General features: G+C 38.2%; 1 protein-coding gene across 3 annotated transcripts in view; it reads right to left on the bottom strand.

Annotated features, from left to right (window-relative positions):
* The window catches only part of ctdp1 (CTD (carboxy-terminal domain, RNA polymerase II, polypeptide A) phosphatase, subunit 1), a 66,701-nt gene that overhangs the window by 24,500 nt on the left and 29,935 nt on the right, over window positions 1–12,266 (bottom strand). For 2 of the 3 annotated variants that reach the window (XM_061060408.1, XM_061060409.1), the window contains exon 12: window positions 8,050–8,264. The exons of the other annotated variant lie outside the window; for it this stretch is intronic. In XM_061060408.1, coding sequence (XP_060916391.1) covers window positions 8,050–8,264 — 215 coding nt within the window. The remainder of the gene's footprint in view (window positions 1–8,049; window positions 8,265–12,266) is intronic. 3 annotated transcript variants of the gene reach the window in all.

Genomic DNA, 12,266 nt, shown 5'->3' with positions numbered 1-12,266 from the left:
TGTATCAGCTGGTGGGAGGTAAGAGTTCAACCACCTTTTTAACCTCCCTGTAACTTCCTTGTTAAACTTTAAAACTGTCAGATCCCTAAGTGCCACTGCCAAGTGCCTCTTCTGAAATCGTTCACATCAATTCAGCTGGAGACTTCCAATACGTCCTTATGGGAGCTAAAATACCAGCTTGCAATTAATGATCCTACAGTTTGAGTTTAAGACATGAATTCAACTTGAATTATAGCAACACACTATTGACAAGGTGAACAGTCGCAATATAAATTAGATGGAAAGTTAAGACTGTTGGGGTTAAGGCAGTTCCAGGTCTGTAAACTCGACCCTTTGCTAAGAAGCTAATTAGAGGACACAGCAATGGAGGAGGGTAATACTCAAAACATGTTGCCAATGACTCCATTGAATTTCATATTTGCCAGAGATACACCTACTCTAGACACACTCAGACCTGACCATGAAGAAGTAAACTTTGTTTTTTCTGTCAATGTTCATGCAATCTTAAATTCTTGAAAGAAATTATGAGGGGATGTTTTCCCAAGCAGCTTCATAAAAACAACAAAAAGACAGTTGAAGGAACCTTGATAAAGATGTTTTTACAAACAAAAGTGACAGATTCTTTCATTGCACAAGCTGAAGAAGGGAAAGGTTCTTACCAAAGATTTTTTTCTTTTGACAACTTGTTTAAAGAAGATATCTTTAAGCTGTATGCTGTAAGTTGCAGAGTAATAACTTGCTCATTACAAATCCTCAGTCGTCTGAGAAGGTAAACTGGACATAATTGTTGAAAAAGAATATTAGTTTCAACCTCTTGATGGGCTCCTTTTCCTTCAATTTTGAAATTCAAGATCATACCCTGTCATGAATCTAATCCTTGATACACTGAATGTGAAATGGGCCTGAAAACTGATTTTAAATAAAAGACTTCACATAAAATATGCAACATGGAATCATTCAAATGCAGATTCTTTCTTAATGGGTTTAAAAAAGACAGCATATAATTATTTAAGTGAGTTGTTGGACTTTACCAGCACTCAGCAGTGTTCAGAAGAACTGTCATTAAAGGTAAGTTGGGATCACCTTTGTTGAAGCTAATTATTTAAATTAAATCCATGGTTAGCGACACCATTCTTTTGAATCTGGTCTCCTAACCTTCTACCAATTAAGATTTTTATTTGCTTGAACTTGGTGTTAAAGGTGTAATCACCTCTATGAGACATTATAAGACATTATAACTTGATTGCAGTCAGTTATTTAAGTGCATCGTACTGAAAATGCATTCAAGATAACCCCTGTGGATGCAGATAAGATCACAAAGTTTCTTCTACTTTAGACGGAAACATGAAAGAAAGACAGGAGCAAATACTGAATGATGCTGTGAACAAAACAGTTTCTTAGCAACAGATGTAAGTCTGTTTTGTGCCAAATATCAGCAATTGGTGAAGCCAGGGATGGCAACTGACACAATGTCAACTCTTAAGCCATCTCTCGAAGGAATGGAGGTCCCACAGAGACTAAATCAAGAATAGACTGTACAACTTCTTTTAAATAAAGAAATCTTAAGTTGCTTCTAATGTAATACTGGGCAACAATCCAGTCAGATTCCCTCACTGTCTGACAGGAAAATGACAGTGATGCAGTTCAGCAGACAGTAATGTATGTTGACTTTTTCCTTCTTTCTTTTTTTATTTTTACAATGGAAATACATGGTTTATGACTTGTGTTAATCTTAACAGAATGTACACTATACCTGTTGTGTCCACTGTAAGAAACCGGTAAAGAGTTTTATGTACAGCAGCTTATTTTTGATATTTGATAGATGTTTGGAATAGTGCTGAATGAAAACAGATGGGATGGGTAGTTCCTTGACGCCGGATGAAAATTATGTACACATTCTTGTACCTTTGCTTTTTTGTCAGTTTTTCAATGCCGTTTCAGCGCAGATTCAAATGTACTATGGTCACGAGTATAGGAATAGCTGGTTATCGTGGTTTCAGACGTCAATCTCTTGATATAGGGATTTTGTAAAAATGTCAATGGAGGATTTGCATGGGAGAATTTACTTCTAGAAGCACAGTCGTTGAAAAAAAATGGGTGGTCACTGTTGCTCTTCATGGCAGTCTAGACTGGCTGTAGTACTGGCTAATTGTCCTTTTTCTTCTGGCTCTACTGCCTGAATGTGAATGAGCATCTTATAGCAACAGCGTGACTAGCAGTACTTTGATCAAGGAAATTGAGATAAAAATGTTTGTAGGCTGTCAGGTTTTTAACTGGCATATTGACTGGAGGAATGCATAACCACATTTAACACAGACATGTGGCTGTTAACCTGCAAGGAGTGCCGAAGGCTAGCCATAGCCACACTCCCCACTCGCTACTTTACACTCCCAGAAAAGTTGTTGGGGCATCACTGAGGAAGACACTAAGTAACTTGAATCTATCTGTGGAAGCATCCCAGATTACCTGCCAAAGTGAGCCCACAGTGCTTTCACATTCAAACCTATGTTCTTCTCCTTGTGTGGCAGTCTGCCTGTCTTGTGCCTTTTCCCTCCACCACTGACTTGACTGGAGTTGGACTTCCTGAAGTCTTCAATAACAACTTCACAACTCAGCGGACAGTGATTTCAGGCTCAACTCATTAGCAGTAACATAAGGGGCCAGGTGACAGACAGACTGATGTGTCACAAAGAATGCGCGGGGAGGAAGAAAATCACCACTTTGCTGCCTGCTGAGGCCTGGGTAGCCATGGATACTGGACCACAACCAGACCGTCCAGAAAAAGAAGAGAGTTTTCCAAAAGTGAAGGAAACACAGCTAACAAGGTATCATATTTTTTAAAGCGCTGTCAATCATAACTGTGAGGTTGAACACTGGCCTACAGACAGGAAACCAAAGTCTCAAAGTAGAGTAGCAGTGGTTAGTGGTGGGCGATGTGACCTCTGATTCATATCACGGTATTTTTTGTTTTGCTTTTTGGGGTAAACGTACTATATCACCATATTACAGTATAATAAGGCTTGCACGTATGGTAAATGGTAAATGGACTTGAGCTTGTATAGCATGTCACACCTACCCACTCATACCCATTCACACACTTATGGCAGTGGTAGTGGCACTTATGTAGTGAGACCATCAGAAGTAACTAATCCCATTCAGTCTTGCACATCGGACATATTGCTGCAGGAGCTGGGAATCGAACCCTAGACCTTCTGGTTGAGAGACGACGTCTATACCAACTGAGCCACAGCCGCCATATGAACATTTATTCACGCAGCATGACCCCCTTTCTCCAACCCAAACAACCCTGTCCATGTCCTAGTCCTTTACCAACCAAAGAGCAGACCTATACCAATTCAACCTAAGGGTTCAACCTGAGAACATATGTTGCTGAGCAAACATCTAAACTTATCAAAAGCCTATGTAACTTATACCATTACTAATACATTACTGCATTGTGATAGTTTTTTGGAACTTGTTATTTTCAAATGTGATTTTTTCCCTCTATGTCAAGTGAAACACCTGAAATATATTCAATACAATTTAACAATGGGACTTCTAATTAATAATTTCATGCATGAACGCTATTTTCAATTGTCCCACAATGCAGTGCATGAAGTTGAATAGATGCTATCGAATTCTTTGAAACAACACTTCAGAGACGGTGCAAAATGACAAATCATAAGCCTGAACACGACATTTTACACTACTAAAGAAATAATTACCGACTGTCTATCACCCAGGGAAGAATAACAGAGTGACTGTGGAGGAGGGATTTTGGATAAATCTTCAGAATCTGATTCATTTATGAACAATAAAGAAACAAGAGTACTCTGATGCTTGTAAGGATAGTAATGAAAGACAAAATGTATCCAAATACCAAAATGACATAGAGCACAAGACTGGTTATTGACTGGGAGGAATCAATCAATCAATCAATCAATCAATCTTTATAAGTATAGTGCCAAATCATAACTAATGTTTTCTCAAGAGACTTTACAAAAGAGCAGATAAAAGACCTTACTCTTTGTTATACCATCCACAAAGACCCAACATTTATCCATCATTAGCACAGTACTAAGGCAAATCAAATTAGTCATGTCTTGCACGTTTTATCTACCCACCTGACTTTTGTTATTCATGTACAGATATAAAATTAACAAGGACGATTTTTATCACTTTAAAAATCGTGTTTCTTTAACTAAAAACCCTCCTAATTCTGGCACACTTAAAGGAAACTTTACAAACAGTCTGCACTTGTTACATGTTGAATGCTGCCAAAGTGCCTATTTTTTAAAGCATATGCTCTGTGTGCAAAATACAGATCCTGAATGCACAGGCACATGTTCACGTTGTACCAATTTATGTACGTAATATCAATGCTGAAGTTAGTTTTTCAAGTGCCAACCTTGTCTGTAATCCTCTTCTCTTCAAAGTAACAATCCTGCATTATTTTTGCACTGTTAAAGATCACCCCAATAAAGTCAATGTAACTGTCAGTTCTGTCATACTCAAGATAATAACAAATTGCTGTTGTAAACACGACAACAGAGGGCCAAAAACTTGACCAAGGAGAATTCCAAACGGGCTAAAAAAACATCCCTAGTGATCATACAGTATCATACAAAGTTGCACTTGCGGCACAGAAAGAGGACTGATGGTCAGAGGATTAAGTGTTTTTTTAGAGTCATGTACAGCCATAGACAGATGGGATATTGTATTTTACTTTGGTCTGGGGTTTCCAGACTGGTTTGTTACTGAACTCTGAAATAAATTGCACAATTCTCAGGTGTAAAATGTTAAAATGACAAACACAAATACTAGATAAAGAGGATGGACAGGAGACAACTAAATAATCCACAGGGAACAACTGAATCTACAAGACTGACCGAACTAAATCATGTCCTTCAGCAAAAGGAGGCTCTCATCAGAACTCTTCGACTACCTGATGTCTGTTTGAAATTTGTCTCCATGGCAACGGACCAGACTGTCTGGCTTCAGCAAGTCCATGCTGATTGAGTGGTGTGTTATGATTATAGCCAGTGGATAAGTATGGTCTGAAAATATACAATACATTTGCAAGACCTCTGAATGGATATAGAGCCTTGCCAACTGTAATGTAGTTCATCGTCCTTCTCCTCTGAAGGTTTGAATGCAGGATGCAGAGAATCAACTATGAAAGAGGAGAATGCTGTTTGTTGACACAATGTGCCAGAGAGGGCTTTTACTTTTATTGCTGCTTGCTTCATGAATGAATGTAGAAGACGGAATACGACTTTGAGGGAAAATAGAAATGACCCTGATAATGGATTTCAATACTTTCGCTTGTTTTATACTGTCAACACTTTCATCATTGATTCACAGAGGCTACACAAGCAATCATCTAACACTTGACACATTCGCTGTAAACAAACTGTAACTCTTTGTTTGTCTGTGAAAGACGTTGGGTTTTTAGTTAAACCTAAAATGTTTATACTTCAATTCATAAATGTAATCGGATAAAAAAAAACATATTGCTGAGATTCATGGTGTAGTCTGTATTACCTGCAGACAGAAAAATAAACTTAATCCGTGACTTTTGCCCAAAATAGTCTCTTCTACCACTCCACCAGTGTAGTGGGTGAGCAGGAACAGTGTGCCTAACTGGCTGCTCTCTGTCACTATTATGCACTGTGTCTCACCTTGATAGGAGGCTGAAACATCAAGCTGAAGGCAACAAGATAGTTTGGGATTTTATTTTCCATCTCACTAAGCTGCTTGAGGAGGCAAATACCACCTGCCGCTCATGTGATATTAAGATAGTTGTTGTCAATTTAAATGAGGAATTTGCATCTTTTCATAGCTTAAAATATATATATATATATATATATATATAAATAAATAAATAAAAAAAAATAATTGTGATCCTCATGGATCTGCCATTCACAATATATCACACTATCTACAATAGATATAGACTAAATTATTTGATTCTGATTGTCTGTATTAAGTCACAATTAATACTGAAGAACGTCCATTACTTTTTCAATCACTTACCAGTTTGGTAGAACTGATGATGGTTTTGATATCATTGATGATGATGATGACGATGGTTTTGTTTGATAACGTTTTTAAGATAGTTTCTATACTGATTAGAGCTCTCAAGAACTGCTGTCGATGTTGTGCTTTGCCGCTGTGCACTTCCTGTCAGCACCTGTGTGTCGGATCAAAATTAAAGCTGTCCGTTTGCTCTTACTGACATCGTTTCCTCTTTTCTAGATCCTTGCTTGTGTTGTTCTTACTCTCTGATGTACGTCGCTTTAGATAAAAGCGTCTGCTAAGTGAATTGTAGAACCGTTAGATTTTTTTGATGGACTAGAACCATCCTTTTCTTGCTGAAACTAAAGTATGGACTGAGCACTACAAAGGAATAAAGTTGAACTTTGTCAAGCTTTAGACATTTTCTTCTGATGCAAGTGAAGTGTGTTATATAACCACTTTTCCTTTGGCGTATGTGACATTTTTATTTGACAACTGTATTTACTTGTCATTTAACAAAAGAACACAAATCTGAACGTTAAAAAAAAACACAACTTCTATGACTCCAAATGCTTTTTGTGCCTGTATTCTTTCAGTCAACCTCTCCTCTAGAAACAAAAAAACTGGTGTGAATATATCTAAGTAGGCTAAACTGAGCACTTTAGTTGAGCTGCTAATACAAATGGTAAATATTTAGGCTTGAGGGATAGTTAGTTAGAGGGAAAGATAACAACAACAACAAAAAAAAGTACGACATTAACTTAAAGGGATACTTCACCCATTTGCATTAAGCTTTGTATCATTAGAAACCTGGTAGTATTTTTGAATGGTCGTGCATCCCGCCCTCATTTTCCACTGAGACGGGAAAGCTCCATATTTCTTGTCAGAAAAGGAGCTTCTGATGACGCAAAAATCGTCATTTTGCGTCATTGGAGGCTGCTTTGGTTAGCGGGGGTAAAACCACATTAGTAGGTCCTCATGCAATCCCATAGGGGGTGGGACCAACTGAAAATAATTTAAATGTTGAAAGAAAAGTAAGAGTACTTCAGAAGTGAACATAAAAATCATTGCTTGACTTTCATCTCATTTAAATGTATTTCTCTGTATGGTTGCTCTGTATCTTTGCTTATGTTTTGCTATTTTGTATCTATTTTTTTGTCTTTGTTTATTTGTTCTCGCTTTGGTTGTCATGTCTATGTCATGTCTATATATTCTTATTTCATTTTGTTCACCTTACAACCAATATCACCTGGAGTGTCTACATGAAGCGTTTGTGCTCTGAGAAGAAAAGTGCTGCACATCCGTCCTGTCTCTATGACAACAGTTTGATGACAATGGCCGCTGTATGACCGAGACTGCTCTGTTACTTTTGACTGCAGGTTTTATATTCAAGATCGTTTTTTACCCCAGCAGACACGGAGCGAAGAGGATGTGTAAGATACGATCTTGTAGGTCGCTATAATACAGGGAATATCATACATTTTGAAAAGAGCGCCTGTGATGTCAACGGCGCCTTTCTGAAAAGTTGCAAGACTTTCAACTTGAGCGGACGGATGTGCAGTGCTTTTCTTCTCGGCGCACAAACGCTTCATGCAGATACTCCCGAGCGTACAGCCAGCGCTTTCCTGCCTGGAAAAACTCAGTAGAATTTGTGTGTGAAATGAATTCCGCCTCAGTCTGGTAGTAGCTAGCTTGGTAGGCGGTGTTTTCTAGATCAGTGGGAGTGGCCTGCGTTGCTGTGCATTCTGGGAGTTGTTGTCTTTCATCCACATGAGCCAAAAAGACACTTTCTGCCTTTTCTCGGTCAAGAAGGCACCAACTTCAAAATGTATTTCACATTTCTACTACATATATGACCCAATGTCAATACAGATTCATGTTTCAACGGGTGAAGTATCCCTTTAAGAAGAGCTACAGTACAGTCGTAGCAGTGAAGACACAAAATGTACCAAAAATATACCAAAAATAGTCACAAACTATAGGTGAATACTAAAGAGGAAGGTGGGTTTTTCAATATAGACCTGTGCTCACCTTTGGACATTGTCCTGCAGTCTGGCCAGAAACTGTGTCTGCTGTCTGTCCTCCATACCAGGCACCTTAGGATCAGGCCCACCTCCTGCTATCTCTCCAGCTCCTGGCTGCTGCTGCTGTCGCTCCTCCTCTTCATCCACCTCTTCATTGCATGGCTTCTCCTTCCCCTTGCCCTCACTTTCATTGTCGCTCTCCTCCCCTAAGATGTCGTCCACCTATTTATTAAAAAAAGGAGCTTTTGTGAAATTTGTTTTTTTTTGGAAAGCTTTAGGACAGGTCTGGTCATGTGACTTATGTGTCACTACAACACATCACTCACCAAAACAAATCAGGTAGTTCCTCTCTTTCCTTTCAGTTTTATTCAGTACTTTACATGTTATCATTTTCAGCGTACATATATAACATATCTCCAAAAATAACTAATCACTCAGCATATGAGCTTCTCATGTGCAGGTAAGATTTAATTTTCTTACTTATTTTCTTCACCCAATAAATTCCAATTCGTTGCAGACATCCACCGAATCAGAGCCAAAGTATTCTAAAGCTTACATTTGGCATTTATTGTGAATTACTTTAAACATTACTTAACAGAAATGATAAGAGTTGTATTTAATGAATTATGTCTGCTTAAAGTATCACAAGGGGAGAACTATGTGTGTAAACCCATCCCTTAATGTACTGCAGAGTTCCAATTAAGCATCTAATTATTGCTGGAAAGTGGTTTTCCTTCACTAAATCATTGGTTGGCATACAAGGATGATTAGGAGTGCCATTAAGGCAACAAGAGACTAAAAGATGACAAATGTTATAATAATGCAGTATGATATCTAAGTGATCAAAACCCATTACCCAATCAATAACAAGCCAGTTTTCTTTGATGCATAAACACAGTCTTTAAAAAGTGCTGGATAAGGATTTCTCTCAGTTTTTTTTAGGAAAATTTGCTTTAATGCCAAGGTTTAAGTATGAAAATTGACAGAGCGTGTGTGTCTGTACAGTAATTAGAAAGCTAAAGCCAGAAGCTGATTAGCTTAGCTAAATAACTACAAACACCAAAACTGACTCTGGTCTAGAGTAAATAAATGACTGTCTGTTACTGCATTCTGCCGTTTTTAATGAGCCAATTTATGTATTTCCTGCATTTTGTTATACGTATGATACACATTGTGTCGTCTTTTGTGTCTTCTAAAGTTTGTTTTAATAGTTCTACAAGCATGTGGACTTTAAGGGTTTTTGTGTTTCAGGACTGGTTTAGCCCAGCATCATTTCCTAAGATGTAGCTGTTAAGTCGACTCTGGTCCATATAAAGTTTGCACCAAATTACTGGATTTACTTTAGTTTTGTTTATAGACTTGTAATAATAGAAGGCAAAATGCAAATTTAAATCTAATACCAAAGTATTCTATTTTCGCAGAGTAAGAAATGAGTTAATACATTGAACTAATGTTGATTGATTTTAACCCTCAACCCCCTGCAGATGGAAAAAATGTTTGTGGCTGGGTAATAAACTCATCCGATAAAATTTCTAAGGAAACAATCTAGATCCAAATACATCACGTCAATTCGTCCACACGGATATCCTTCTGGCTATCAAAAGTAATATTGCACCAGCTTCCAACAGCTCATCAATCTAGTACTCATTAGGCAGCACATTACTTATACTTCCCTGAGGTTACCATCTAATAAAGCAGGTTTAACAGCCAATTAACAAATCATCAAATCGATGGGAAGTCTAAGATGAACTATGCCACAGCAAATACAAGGAAAAGTAAGCGGGTCATTTATTTGACAGATTTTCCCAGGAACAGGAATGAGTTCATTTCTGAGCACAGATTACATACAAAGAGTTCAAAGCACTCTCATGGTTTTAGATTTGATTAGTGCAGCTCTTGTTGACAACCTACAAATACCACTGAGTATATATATATGGCCATACAGTATCCTGGCACATTTGATCATGACCCTTTAAAAAACCAATCCACAGTTCACTATGTCAGGGAAGGCTTTATAGCCTTCACAAAAGTAGAAGCATCAACTGTCTCCACAAAAAGCTTAGGAGAAACTTCCTTCAGCCTTGTTTTTCCTGGCTATGATCAAAAGGCCAGGCAAAGAGCCTCCATGAACGTTTTCAAAGCACAGCATGGCAACCCCTCCGAGCAGCGAGGCTTTTGGTCTGATCACTGTGAGATCATATAGTGGCAGGAGTGTAATCTCGGGGCAAAGAATGTATTCTTGGCTAAGCGCTTCAGTTGCTACACTGCTGTGCTTGGGACAGTTGTAGCAAACCTGTGGTGTACTGCTATGATGTTTCTGTTTGGAAGAAGATGCAAGATGTAGAGAGTAGAAGAGCACAACATAGAGAGTGAAATAGAGAGCTTAAAAAGAGGCTTCTGCTGTTCTGCACTCAAAAGAGAATTGATTGTTGGTTGATCATAAGCCTAGTGTTCATATAATGGAATACAATAATTAGACATGGTCGGACGCATGAAACACACATAATTCACAATTTAAAAAGATTAAATGTTTCCTGCCCAACAAAACTTTTTTGCATTTCACTTTTAAACTCTGGACAGATATTTTGACATCACACTCAATCTAGCCAGAGTTAATCCTCACATTTAAAGATTGATGTGCAGCAAAGAAAGCAACCGTTATTCATTTTAAACGTAACCCAGTAATAAGGAGTAGCTGTCACAGTTGAAGCAGTGGACAGATGTTGCCCGGAGCAATGACTTTCAACCAGCATATTTATATAAAGAAAAATAGCAGCCATTACTCAGGGATTATCATTTGATTAAATTCCTGTTGTTTAACCTCAGACTGAATTTAATATCTGTCACAATACGCCTGATTTACTTGCTGAAACTGGGTCCAATTTAAATGTTATTTTGAAAAGTCAGGTTTTTGTAAGTATCAGTGTTATCCCACTGGCTATATTTAATGCATGAGTGGAAAAAAAGGAACGTGAATACCATTTAACAGGAAATCCCTTACATGCATGGAGCCCAGCAGAGTGGCGCAGAGGTTTAATTTCTGAGAGGGGATGATGGCTGCGATCGCTTTCCTGCTATGTATGAAAGCTCTGAAAGAACACACACCCTCTCACAGCTGACATGAAGGGAAGGTTTAAATCTGCTGAGCATCGCCGATTGTAAAAGATGTACTTCTTTAAAAGTATTAAAGAAATGCCTTAATTGGTCACAAGAGCAATTTCTGAGATTTGATCTGAGTTTAAATTGCAAGGGCTGTATCATACATTTTTCTTAATTATTAACTTTTGTTTTTCTGGAATTGTGGATGTCAGCTGATTATGGATCAAAGTGTAAGATGAGGAAAGAAAAGCACATCCTCACAGCTAGGAAGGACTAGTGCTGTAGTCAAGACCACACTAACCGAGACCAAGACATCCAGAGACCAGAGTGCTCCGAGACCGAGACAAGCCCAAGATATTTAGGGATCGAGACAGAGTCAAGACCAAGACCAAAGCAGGGCGAGACAGAGACAAGACCGAGACAAGACCGAGACATTAAGGGATAGAGACAGAGTCAAGACCAAGACCAAAGCAGGGCGAGACAGAGACAAGACCGAGACAAGACCGAGACATTAAGGGATAGAGACAGAGTCAGGACCAAGACCATAAATATCACCAAAAATCATCGAAAAAATAAACCTGTGTGCAGGGGGCTTTTCACTCACTTAGACCGTAATACTGGGTCCGGTCAGTCCGAGACCAAGACGAGACTGAGTGAAAATGCTTTCGATTCCGAGACGAGACCGCAAAAAAAGTGGTCTCGAGACCAGTCTTTAGACCAAGTCCGATGTCGAGTACTACAACACTAGGCAAGACCTAACTTGAGAAATCCAAACGTTGCTAATGCTGCTTTTTGTCAAATGACATTTCATTTACCTTTAATTTATCAAAATGACCATGCAGTTATAAGACTGGATTTGCAAAAATGTTGCGTCCATTGAAATCTTTTGGCCAAAACACCAATATAACATCATGTTGTCAAATAATAACTGAATGGCATTACTTTGTTTTTAAATGCTATCATCAGAATCAGAATTGTTTTTTATTGCCAAGTCCATTTACACATACAAGGAATTTGACTTGGTGTTTTGGTCAGCAAAGGGTTAGGGTTAAAGAAAAAATGTTAAGAATCTTTAAAAAAAACTGCAAAGACGACTTAAATAGAATAAGATACAAATATAACAAG

The sequence above is a fragment of the Labrus mixtus genome, chromosome 16, assembly GCF_963584025.1.
Source record: "Labrus mixtus chromosome 16, fLabMix1.1, whole genome shotgun sequence".
Lineage (NCBI taxonomy): Eukaryota > Metazoa > Chordata > Actinopteri > Labriformes > Labridae > Labrus > Labrus mixtus.
Note: the sequence above shows the minus strand (reverse complement) of the source record. Positions and strands in the feature narration are given on the sequence as shown.